Source organism: Petaurus breviceps, unplaced genomic scaffold (genome assembly GCF_028583685.1).
Source record: "Petaurus breviceps papuanus isolate PSGF00001 unplaced genomic scaffold, PetGlider_PUasm1.0 38, whole genome shotgun sequence".
Lineage (NCBI taxonomy): Eukaryota > Metazoa > Chordata > Mammalia > Diprotodontia > Petauridae > Petaurus > Petaurus breviceps.
In genome coordinates, this window is record NW_027186304.1 from 41,251,771 (window position 1) to 41,265,102 (window position 13,332).

At 36.5% G+C, this 13,332-nt stretch overlaps 1 protein-coding gene and 1 long non-coding RNA gene across 2 annotated transcripts in view; both read left to right on the forward strand.

Annotated features, from left to right (window-relative positions):
* LOC138170473 (uncharacterized) overlaps window positions 1-13,332 on the forward strand; it is a 191,091-nt gene that overhangs the window by 65,868 nt on the left and 111,891 nt on the right. The window lies entirely within an intron of this gene.
* Window positions 1-13,332, forward strand: part of TAF4B (TATA-box binding protein associated factor 4b) — a 190,722-nt gene that overhangs the window by 65,499 nt on the left and 111,891 nt on the right. Inside the window, exon 7 of the mRNA XM_069099834.1 lies at window positions 2,853-3,590. Within this exon, the coding sequence (XP_068955935.1) occupies window positions 2,853-3,590 (738 nt within the window). The remainder of the gene's footprint in view (window positions 1-2,852; window positions 3,591-13,332) is intronic.

Here is a 13,332-nt window from a genome sequence, read left to right on the forward strand (position 1 = left end):
CCTTATGAAGGAGTGCTAAAGGAAATAGTATAGTTTAATTTAGAAAAGTTCAGGATATTTTGTAGTAGTAGAACTGTTGCTGTTAGGAATATGAATGGTTGATATATGTCTATGATATAGGCCATGGGGTTGTCCATTACTTTGGAGGTTATTTAGTCCAACTTTGCTCTTGATTAAAGAATTCCTTCTAGAATGTCCCAGATTAATTGGTTATTCAACCTTTGCCTTTTCAGTTCACATCCTTTCATGGAAGTCTGTTTGAATGCATTTCAAGGTTTGGGGATCACAGAACCTAGCGTTTGAAAGATTAAATAAAGGTTTTCCTGAGATCTCCCCAACTCTAGATATATGATATATGATTTAGTACAGAGCTCCCATTTTATAAATGAGAGAAATTTAAGTATCAGAGCTGGCGTTGAATCCCACATCTTCTGACTAACTATAAATACAGTATATTTGCCCTGCCCTATGGCTGTTTACTCCTAAGCGGTTAGTCTGAACTTTTGATTAGCTAAGTAAGTGGAGAGAAGGGAAAGGGAGGGAATAAGCATTTGAACAGCACCTACTGTGTGCCAAGCATTTTGCCAAACGCTTTACAAATATAATCTCATTTGATTCTCACAATTGATTATCCCCACTTAAAATTTGAGGAAACTGGGGGAAAAGAGATTAAGGATCTGAGACTGGATTTGAATTTATGTCTTTCTGACTTCAGGTCCAGGCTGTACCACTTAGCTGCCTCTAACATTAGTAAAATAGTATATCATGCCTGGATTACTGTGGGACTGTGGAATTCAGATTTTAAGTGACAGCAGTGTAAATATGTCTTGATGTTTTCTCTGGGTGAGTATTATGAATAGTCCCAAAGAATAGCATAGACATGAAGCAAGTTAGCAAATGTTACCACTTCTGACTAATGAAAAATTATCCCTATCTACCTCTGTGTTTTCACTCTATGAGAAGGAAAAAGTTGATTATTCTAATAATTGAGCTGTGTGATCCAGAATAATGGATCTAATGGAATAAAGTTTTATATGTGTAGGTCATTATCTAAGCGATCAGTTTAAGGGTTTTCCATTTTGTCTTTGACTATTTGTAGTCAAACTTTATTTTTTAAATATTTATAATTTTCATGCAGTTTAAAATGTTCTGGTTTTTTTTTTTTAAACCTTTTTGAAATTCTGGACAAAATCCCTATTTTTCTTTTCATTTTATTTAGGCTAGGGTGGTGTTTTTTTTTTATCTTGCATTTTTATAACACCACTTTAAAAGTGTTACTGTTATAATCAATTTCTAGGGGACTTTGCTAAATTACTGCATTTATTGAAGATCTTGAGAGCTATTTGATAATGTTTAGGATTATTCAGCTTTCCTTGTACTTTTTTTTGCTTAGTGGAAGAAGTGAAATTTTTAAAATCTCTAATTTCATAGAGACACTTACTTGAAAAACTGGCTTCATGATATGCAGCTTGGCTTTTCTTATTTCACTTAGTGTTACTATTTTTGAATGAATGTTTTAAGTGATTTGAGTTTTAGGGATCTTGTTGACTTAAAAAGGAAATTCTTTTTATCCCTTTCATTTTCTCCAGCATCATCTCTCAACCTTCTAGCAAAGCACATTTGGCAGAATTGAGGACATTTTCCTTACTTTTGTCTTTTTTGACTTCATCTAAGTCAAGTAAGATTGCTTAGTCTTCATTTAGAGTGAAGAAAGAAGTCAGCAATACTTCATTCCTACAGTGGAAGAATGAAAATATTCTCTAGTGGTATAACCTAGAAATATTTTTAAACTACTCTTTTGGCAAGAAAAATTCATTTCTTGTTCCGATCAGCTTTTATAAAAAAAATTTTATATCTTTTTTAATATCAAAATTTTTCCTGGTATCCATCCTCCTTTTCCAGGGAGCCATTCTATGCAACAGATAATCAGTTTTAGCTTTTAATGCAGCATCCAAAAAGACTTAATTTCAGCCTTTACTTTCCAAAAAGAAGGTCAAACTATTTGGTAATGATCATCTGGCTTTCTTTGCATTTCTTTCTCTATTTTCGTTTCATTTCCTAGAACTCAATTTTAAAATTCACAAATAACGATAATAGTTTTTTTTTTCAGCCCCAATATAGCTCTGGTTTGTGTATATCAGTGGTTCTTAAAGTTTTGGGGAATTTAGATGAGTATTGTATATTTTAACTTTGGTTCAAAGTATATATATAAATGTTTGCGTATGTTGAAACAGGTTTGTTATGTTTTTTAGAAGCACTAATTTCCTCACAGTTCTTAGAAAGACTTCCATGTTAAAGGTTGACATAGTGTTTTTAATTAACATGCCACTGTTGAATAAGGGACTAAATTTGATGGTAGGAAATCATTTTGTCTGTAATATTTGTTTGGTAAGGTTGCATACATGATAGGTTTTGTGAGGTAGTTAGGTGGCACAGTGGATAGAGCACTGGGCCTGGAGCAGGAAGACTTGAGATCAGATTGGTCTTCAGACAGTTATTATCAGTGTATCCATGGATAAGTCACTTAACATCTCTCTACCTCAATTTCTTCATCATGTAAAATGGGAATAATAATAGCACCTACTTCCCAGGGATATTGTAAGGATCAGATGAAATAATGATTGTAAAGTGCTTTAGACAATGGCTAGCACATATTAAGTGCTATATAAATGCTAGTATTATTTTTGCTTTACTGATGAGATTTTTTTTTAAAAAGCAAACATTTAGGATTTTCAGAGATGTGGGAAAACAGGAGTTTGTATGGCAAATATAGTTCATGAATATTATTTGTTTTTTTTAATTGCTTGATTGTTTGGTTCCTAGTGATCAGAATTGAATTTTTCCATTTCTAGAAGAGTGTGACTGCCTTACGACAGCTAATGCCCAACTCCCAGAGCTTCATTGAGCAGTGTGTTCAGCAAAGTCCTCCCCAGGTCGTCACGTGTGCCACTGTCACTCATCCTTCTCCTGTCGTGACCACAGCTATTTCTTCGATCCACACAGAAAAGCCCCTCCTTGTTTCTGCAGCACCAACAGTGGGCACTGTTTCCATTCAGACTGTGAGTCCACTGGTTGGTCCTGGAAGTGTTGGAGTTGTAGCCCTAAGCTCTGGAAGCCCCATTACTGGAGCTGGAGGACCCACCGTCGGTGCTGTTGCTGTCCACCCTGCAAATCCAGTTTCTGTTCCAGGGGGTGTGACTAGCAAAGCTGTCACGCTCCATTCTGTAAGTTCAACCACCAGTCCAGTGGGAGTAACAGCTGGAACTGTCTTCCTTCAACCGGCAAAGCCTCTCATGACTTGTGGTACTACTACAGTAGCAACTGTTTCACTCCAGCCTGAAAAACCCCTCATTCCTGGGGCAGCAGTAACGCTGTCACTTCCACCAACGAAACCTACTGTGACTTCTGGAGAAGTTGCAGGGCCATCTGTTTCTCTTCCACCTTCAAAGCCAGTAGTGAATTCTGGAGTAGCCACATCTGCGTCTGTAAAGCCTGCCGTCGGGCCTCCTATTCATATCAAACTTACACAACCTGGCTCCTTCCTTTCACAACCAGCCAGTACTCCACAAACTCTGAAAGTCAAACAGTTAGTGAGTAACTTTTTTTCCCCCTAACACAGTCATATTAATTTGGGGGGATTAAGTTCAGTTGTTTTGTTTTACTCTAGACTTGGTAGCCATAGAAGTTGCAGGGAAATAAAGGGACTAGTGGAAGAAGGCTATTTATTTGTTGATTGGTTTAATTAGTATGCTTAATAATCCTTTGCTTATTTTGCTGGTTGAAAGTTTTGTTGAGAGAATGTGTTGCTTTGGATTTTATCTGTAAGCAATTAACAGAGTAATTGCTAGGGGCAGCTAGGTAGGGCAGTGCATAAAGCACTGGGCCTGGAGTCAGGAAGACTTGAGTTCAAATCCAGACTTAGACACTAACTGTGTGACCCAAGGCACTTAACCTCTGTTTTGCCTTAGCTTCCTCATCTGTAAAATGGGAATAAGGAGAACCCCCATCTCCCAGGGTGGTTATGAGGATCAAATGAGATAATAATTTTTAAAACAATTACTTAGCACAGTGCCTGGCACATAGTAAGTGCTATATATATATATATTAGATATTGTTATTATTAAGAAACTGTAGAATTACAGGCATATGGGTAAAAGGTTCTAGGTGTCAATACCCAAACTGTGGCACTTATATAGTTATTTAAAGCAACCTAATGTAGATGAGGAAACAGACTCACCAGAGTATAAGTGGGCAGTGTCACACAGCTCAATTTCATGTTGTCTGACCCAGAAGCAAGTATTCTTTCCACCATACCATACTTCTGTTCCCTAACTTAGATCATAATATATCTCTGTTTTTGAGACTGTAGGTTTTTGGTAACATCTTGCAGACTATTTTGTGCCAAGTTTCTCTGCTGATACTGGGGAAGTAATAGAGATAGCCCCTACATCAAGGAGTTTAGCCTAGTAGGGGGGTTAAGATGTGCACAAAAACCTCAGTCCAGAATGGGAAAGGGACAAAGGATGAGGAAGGAGGGAGTTGTATTAAGTATGGGAGGGTGAATAAGACAAAATTACTGAGTTTTGGGAGCAGGTAAAAAGATTCTGTAATCCACTTCCACACTTCAAGGACAACCAGTGAGTAGTGATGATTATTTCTTGTCTTTAAAGCCCTGGATAAGTATATTAATATTCTACCTACCTTTTTTTGGGTCTGTCACTCCCTTGAATGGATTCATGGCATGGCTATGGGAAGGCCCAAAGTTAATTCCAAGAACAGCTATATCACATGGTTTTAGGGTTCCTAGAGATTATTATATTGAAGAGGAGATAAATATATATGATTAAATTGTCCCAATGTAGGTGGCCCACCCTGAACAGAAGTAAAACTGTTATATACCCTTCAGTGGGTCATACTGAAGTTTGTGTATTTGTGAGTCTTTGGTCATTCCTCTCTAGAAAGAAAAATAAAAACATTTCTTGCAGTGTTTTGACATTTCTTGGTATACTTTATGGAAATTGCAACCAAGAAAGAGAATTGTATCTAGTTAAACAGTGGAAAGTACTTCCAATCTTTCTATGCCTTTGACATTCTTTAAAAGAATCTAAAATATGTTAGTTTTTCTGAGAATTTACTTTTTTGTTTTGCCTTTGTTTCAATTTTAGTTAACAAATTTGATTTTAGTATTCATGTCTAGCTATTCAAAATAGATTGGATATAGCAAAGGCTGCTGTGGCTAAATGCTGGCTAGTGAAGATGTATTATAATCTGGTTTCTAACAGAGTTACCTGAGGCATAGAATACTATATAAACTATTTTGTGTGGAAATGCCCCACAGAGAGGCGTTTAGTGCTCACAGAGCTAGAAGATTCCATCAAATAAAATCATTTTAGATGACTTAAATTAGCAAGCATTACTCAGGTTAAGAAATGAATAATTAAAATTATCATGACTGAATGTGTAATAGAAGATGGTCTAATTTAATCCTGAGTCTAAGTAAAGGGAAAACATCCTAGTAGAAGTGCAGGGATTTTTGAAACACTTCTGAGAAAGTATTTTAATTCAGGAGAAAAGGAATATGGCAAGTGATTACTAAGAATGTTAATGCCTGAGTTTAACTTGTGGTCCTTCCATTCTTGTATTCTGTCTCTTGACAATAGTACCAAGGGATCTATCAGAAAGCAAAGTTTTGTTAGGTTCAGTTCAACAGATCTGTAAATGTCTACCATGTACAAGGTACTCTGTTAGGTGCCAGGGATACAATGAACATATGAAGATATGCTATAAAGAACAATGAACATAGTCCTTACCCCAAAGTAACTTACAATCTGTAGGAGACAGCATGGAAGGCAGTGAAAGAAATACAGTGTGTATACAGTGTGTATACCTAATGTTATGGTAGAAGCAAAGGAGAAACCAGAGTGCTGTGTGAAAATTTGATGAGTTAGAGAACTCATTCACTTGAGGATATTGAGAGAAGGGGGTAGAAGTCAGTGAAAATTTTATGAAAGAGTTGACATTTAAACAGCCTGGAAGGAAGAGAATATTTTTAATATATTGAGTTTAGATAGGAGTACATAGGGAATGATTTGTATCAGTGTACAGAGATGGGAGCTGGAGGTCAAGATTGGGTGACACTTAGCACTGTGGTTTGGTTGGAATGTTGATTCTCAGGAAAGGGAGTAATATGAAAAAAGTCTTGAAAGGGAAACTAAGGTTAAATTGTGGAGAGTCTTAAATGTCATTCTGGGGAGCTGGTATTTTATCCCTTTGCCATTAGGGAGACAGTGAAAGATTCTGGATGGACAAATGATATAGTCAGATATGTACCCTATCAAAATTATTTTAGCATCTGTGTGAAGAATGGATTAGAAAGGAGCAGAATAGTGGTAAGGAGACCAGTTAGGAGGCTATTAGGAAAGAGGAAACTAATGAGGTAGTTGCTAATCGGAGTGAAGAAGACCTGATTTGTAAAGAAGATAGTATGGAAGTAGAAGCAGTCACACCTGGCAACTTACCTGTTATATGTGAGTGGGTGAGAGATGAGGAAGGGTCAGAGATAACTTGGGTCTTGAGCCTTGGTGATTAGAGAAGAGTGGTGGTGCCACATCAAAAAATTGAAGACTTAGAAGAGACAGTTTTGAGGGGTAGTGGAGTTTAACTTTGGACATAATGAATTCAAGATGTCAGTGGGCCAAAGAAGGTTTGGAATGTGTTTTAAAACATCTTAGTTTCTATTAACATCTATTACCAATTAGTTATCTTTGAATTTATTTAAACTCTTTTTGACCTCACTTAAGTTTTCAGCTTGTGCCGCTATTTGAGATTTTAAGTCTTAAGTTGTTCCTTTTGAGTAAAGGAAGAAATAGTACTTTTTATTTGTCCTAAAAAATTTTTTTTCTTTAAATGTTAAAGGTTGGCCACTAGAAGTATACTAGTCCTCATATTTCACATTGCCTGCCCTTTGTGGGATTATAAACTTTGACCATATTGCCTCTCAGGTTTTGTTTTTCCACACCGAAATAGTTTTCCTAATTTTTTTAGTCTTTCCCCATATGTCAGTTTCTGCATTCCCTTGATTATCATTTCAGTTGTTCTTTTCTGGGCCTGCTCTAGCTGTGTTTATTTCTACACTGAAGTGCATTGACCAGAACTTCATGGACTAGATGTACCATGGCTTTGTCCAAGGATAAGGTAATATTTTCTGATGACATCTGATAGTATAGAGCTTATTACTGTGAGAAGTGGTATCATTTCTTTGTAGATTCTACCATTCTCCTATACAGTTCGCTAGGTGAGTTTTTATACCTCAAAAGAAGAAATAACTGTTAGTACTCTGATTATTCATAAATATAAAGATAGATGGCACAAAATCTTTTCTGTTGATAAAATAGATTGTTGGTCCTTGTCAGGATTATAAAATGAACCCTTGAAAAGGCAACATGGTCTACTGTCTGGGGAGTCAGGAAAATATGGGTTCAGATTCTTTCTCTGGTATATGCCTGCACACGCACAGGCGTGCACGTGTGCGCACATACACACACACTCACACACTAGTTGTGTGACCTCACACATGCCACCTAAGTTCTCTTTTAGTTGCCATAAGCGCCTCTAAGACTAAGTTAGAAATGAGTTGCAGATCTGCCTTGGTGGAGAGAATTTCCACACAGGTGAAATTACAGGAGTAGACCCCTCCCCCCAAAGGACAACAGCTCAGTACTAGAGGTATTCCCAGTTTTGTCAGTGTGGGCATTCCCTCTACTGGTACAGTTCATATACCCCCTTTGTGACCTGGTAGATGATCCTATAAAATTGCTATGGTACGGCTAATCTTGTGTTCTAAACCTTGGACAGTATGAAAACAAATTACAGGCCACTTTCTGTAATGAATACAGGTATAAAAATACCAAAGTACTAACAATACTATCAATGGTGTATTTAAAAATTCATCATGACCAAACAGGATTTATGTCAGATGTGCATAGACCTAGAGTTAGGAGAGACTTCAGATGCCAAGTAGTCCAGCCCCCTCATTTTATACATGAGAAAGGAGAGGCTCAGAAAGGTGAAGTAATGTCACACAGATAATAAAGGGTAGAGGTGGGATTTGGGGTCTTCTGATTGCAGAGCCTGTACTTTTTCTGTTGGGCCATGGTCTTGTCTCCCTAGGGGTTTTTTTATAAAAATTTAGTACATGACTGATAGAACAATAGAATAGGAAGAAATAAATTTTTCCTTACCATGATAAAAACAATTTGCTTGAGACCAAATTCCAGCATTTGTGAGATGGAAAAGCTTTTAGAAGTATTCCCACTAAAAATTCAAATATTACCAGGTTTCCATTTTTCACTACTTCTGATCCAACAAACATGTATTAAGTATCAGCTACATTGAGGTACTCTGGGTACAGAGACAAAATGAAAAATAGTTCCTGCTCTCAAGAACCTTACATTCTACTGAAGGAGTTAAATATATAAATAGACAAGTATGCACCTAATCATTTCAGAAGGAAGGAGAAAGCATTCAGAAGTATATCATCCAGGCTTCTGCAGGAGATGGCATGTGAGCTGAGCCTTGAAAAAACTAGGTATTCTTAGAGGCAGAGTTGAGATTAGAATGCTCTTTGGCATGGAAAACTGTGCAAAAACATGTATGGTCTATCTTGAAAGACAAGTAATAGCTATATTGTGAAAGACTTTACATTCTAAACTGGTGTGTTTTGTATTTTATCCTAGGGGTGGTAGACACTTTTTGAGCATCTGGGTGACATGCTCAACCTTGACCTTTAGGAAGATTATTTTGATAGTTGTGTGGAGAATAGATTGGAGAGAGGAGAAACTGTAAGCTTGTGGACAAGTCAGGATGTTGTCAAAATAGTGGAGGTGGAAGAGATGATGGGGGAAGGAGCAGGTGGGCCATATAAGGGAGAGAGGATGAGGGTAGAGCTAACAAGACTTAGTAAATTTATTAGAGTAGAGGATGTTTGAATCAGCATGACTGAATGATGGTGGCCTCAATAGAGGTAGACAAGTATGGAAGATAGTTTTAGAAGGGAAGATAATAGTAAGTTCTGTTGTTTTTTTTTTAACATGCCTATGGGGCATTTGATAAGCTTATTGCTAGTTATGGATGTGGGATTTAATTTGATTAAAGATTGGAAATTCTAGCAATTACAAAATAAGAAAAAAATTTACAGGAATCCACAATGCAGACCAAAAGGCCAAATATTGTTATTTGTAGATTGTACTTTATTATAATTAGGTAAAAGACACCAACCTAACAACAAAGCCTGAGAATACATCAGTTCAGTAGCATAAAAGAAACCTACCAAAATTAATAGTCATATACTGAAGGTCATAAAAAAACACATTTCCAATGAAAAAACATTAAATATTTGGGAACTTTTCAGACATACCTGTCATTTATAAAGACAACTATAAAACTGTATTTATAAATAGAGTCTAGTAGAAAGGATGTTGGATTTGGAGTGAGAGAACCTGGGTTGAAATTCTGACTTCTTAGTAACTTTGTGATCTTGACCAAGTCATTTAACTTCTCGGTTTCCTTTTTTCTGTGGAATAGAGGAAGACTTGATTTGGTCTCTGAAGGCTCTTTCCAACTCTAAATCTTAGGAGTCCTAGAACTTTGTGGGACTCACATATCCTTTCTAGAAGTAATCAGATCCCCTGGATAATTGTAACAGTAAGATATGCAGTTTAGCCTATACTTGCACATTTCACTCCCGTGTGCTTACAGAATTAATGGGCAAAAATAGATGATTGTTACATGGGAGTTCTTGTCAATCTCCTTATGTCTAGAAGTTTTCTTCTGACAGCTATTTTCCTATAAATGTGCAGAAGATGAATTGTAATTTCACATACTCCCTTTTGCATGTGAATTTTGATAATCTGGAATAATTGGCTCTGTCTTTTATAAGCTTTTTTAAAAAAATAGATTTTCATTGATAAATTTTCTTTTTGCTTCAACTGGGTTTCCTTGTTCCTCTCCCTCACCCTGCCTCTGCCCCCTTACTCTTAAGATTTTTTTTTTTTTTTGCTTTTTGGAGGGCAGTTGGGCTTAAGTGACTTGCCCGGGGTCACATGGCTAGTTTTTGTGTGAAATGTCTGAGGCCAGATCTGAACCCAGGTCTCCTGACTCCAGGGCCAGTGCTTTATTCACTGTGCCACTAGCTGCCCCAACTCTTAAGCTTTTTCAAAGAAAGAAAGTCTCCACACTTTCATATTGCAGGATTAAAACCTGAGATTTTAAAAGTTAACCCAAACAATTACTTGGCTTTTACAGGACAGGGAAGAATTGAACATTTTGTAGGGTATACTCTACCAGTCAGCAGGGATTTATGGTTTCTTGTATTTACTAATCACAGTCTAGCATGGCATGAATTGAAACTGTTTTTTCACCTATATCTGTTAAGTAAATGCTTGAAGATAAAAACAGTAAAGTAGCCTAAAAGCATCTACTTTTAGTCCAACTTTTTAAAGTAGCTCTATTCCAAATACCAATTGCCATATAAGTTTTGGTATCTCTTTTGGTTTTTCAAAATGATTTGCTGATCAGCTGGCTTAATGAGTGGTTGTATTAAGCCATTTATATAGTAAGCAAAATATTACTATTTTGTATGTTGATTTTTACCTTATGCTTATCTTAAATGAGTCATAAGTTAGTGTCTTTTTAACTTGTGATCTTATTCAGTACTGACACAGAAAAATCATTAAATTGATATTTTAAGTATTTCAAGAATCCAGAATTTTTAAAAAATTTTTAAATTTAATTAGAACCTTTCTGACCAGTTGTCATCCAGCTTTTGCTTTAAGACTCTAGGGATATGGAGCTCACTACCTATTGAAAGAGCACTTCTACTTTGGGTCTGGTCAAATTCATAGGAAGTTCTCAGGTAGTCTTTCCTTACAATTTCTCCTGTAATTTTTTATTGTTCCTAGTTCTGTTGCCAGGGCCTAAGCACAAGACACTTAATTCTTCCCCTAACAATTCTTGAGATATTTTTATATGGAGATCATGCTCCACTTTAAATTTTTTATCTAATCTTTCCTATTGCTGTCAACTGAATCTTGTATGGAGAGGCACTAGTTGTACACAAGGTAGTTATCTGCCTAGAGGGTAACATTGGGTTATGATGGGGGGGATACTTTAAAATTACTTTGCATAAATATGAATGAAATTACACATATTAAATGCTAGTTGCCATGTTCAGGCACTATGCCACTGAAGTATTTTGTGAAGTTCATAATTACTTTGAAGACTAAAAGCATTCAATACATAGTAACACTTTATAATTGCTTTAAGGAAATGTGAGTTAATATGCGAAACTTTTAGATTCTTTTATGTATTCTTTTTGTGCAGCTGGGTGAATCTTCTTTTAACGGACTACAATTTGCATTTCCCAAGTATACTAATAGAAAAAGTATGATCTAAGACTCGTCGTTGAATGGGTGCTAACATGCTTGGGTAGAATGGGTTTCCTTACCAGGAATTCCCTATGCTGAGGAAATCACAGGTCCAGTACAAAATAAGGAACAAAAACTAACTTTGACTTTAATATGATATATTTACTGGAATACAGTATAGCACAGCACAGTATGCATTTACTAAGTGCCTGCTACGTGCCAGATATGGTGCTTAGCACTGAGGATACAAATAAGAAAAAGAAAGTCTCTGTCCTTGTTTGTCATCTAATGGGAGAAAAGAACACCCAAAGGGAAATTGAATGGATTGTAGAGAGAAGGGACCAGGTATGGGGGCATGATCTTAGTAGAGTTAATGCAAGGAGCACAGCTGGTGGGAAATGAAAAGTCGGCTGGGCTTCTGGTCCCTCTTTAAGTGGAAACCTTGGGAGGAGGTTTCTTCAATCAGATTGACACAGGATATTGAGGGTACCGGTGAGGTATGAGCACCACAGCTGAAAAAATCTCTTTGAGTTTCCTGGTGATGAGCAATCAGGGCAGGGGAGGGGTTAGGGAAGATAGTGATGAACTCAATTAAACTCTAATGTACCATCTCACAGCATTAATTTTGATTGGTAGGTGTGTAGGTCATATTATACCCATTATCTGAGAAAAATGAAGGAACATTGTGATCCAAGCTTCCTCCCTTTCTCCCACCCACACTGGAGGTGTAATAGCTACTTATAGGCCCTTTCCCAATACTGAACAGTAGAGCTTTAACCTGCTGATTTTCCAGTATGGGATGGCTTGCCCCTCCCCAAGCATTCTGGTGACCCTCCACTCTTGAGGGCTTACCATGTTGATGCTGGACTTACTGTGGGCACCTGATTGACTGTAGCTCATAATTCCCGTATTCAAATGATCGAACAGCCTTGGCCTTCCTCAGCAGCAGCACAAAGCTGCTTGACTGGTCTGAAGTCACTTGGCTATCAAGATGGTAGTTTAGCTTTACTAGCTTTCCATCTACAGCTTTGTGTTAATTTTTTGGCAGACCTTTAGAAATATCATGAAATCAATTAAAAAAAATTAAAATGGTACAGTGCTAAGATAAATGATGTACAGACTCCTTGAAACAAGTTACCATGATTCCTAGCCCTCAAATGGTTATGGTTGTGACCTTAAACTATACATTGTCATTTCCTTTATAATAGCAGTACTTATTATGAACTCTTGTAGTTGCTGTAAGGGGACTGTTTGATTATAAGATGTAGATTTTTTAAAAAATTTCATGTATGTGACTAGTCTAGACAGATTGTGAAGGACAAGCCAAGAAAATGCTATAATTAATAGAAAACTGAGTTTAATTTTTGCTCTCTTTTACATGAGAAGTTTATCTTTTTTTAAATTAAGAATTATAATCAGAGTCAATTGTATACTCCAGGCAAGGAATTGTATCCTATTTTCTGTGTGTATGTATGTATGTATGTATGTGTGTGTGTGTGTGTGTGTGTCTTTGTCTCTGTCTCTCCAAATATATATGTATATGTTATCTTCTGTTTTAACCTTAAACATTGATCCTACTAGGCAATTAATGTCTTTGCATTGAAAATGGAATCTTTTTTTTTTTAACTGGCCAAATGTTTATGAAACCAAACCTTGAAAGTTGAAAGCTGGCCCTGAAACTGAAATTCAGTGTCAGACAAATCTAGTTCAGTTATTAGAGGTAGTACAGAATGAATTTTGGATTATTCATGTCTTTCAGAACCTTGGAATTCTTAGTTATTTTTTCTAGAAACAAATTTAAATGATAGAGAGGTTTTCTTGTTATGCCAAGGTAAAAGTATATTTGAAATTTCATGAGCACAGTGTGCTGTTAAAACTGAAAGCTTCCCCTGTATTGTCCAAAGATTTA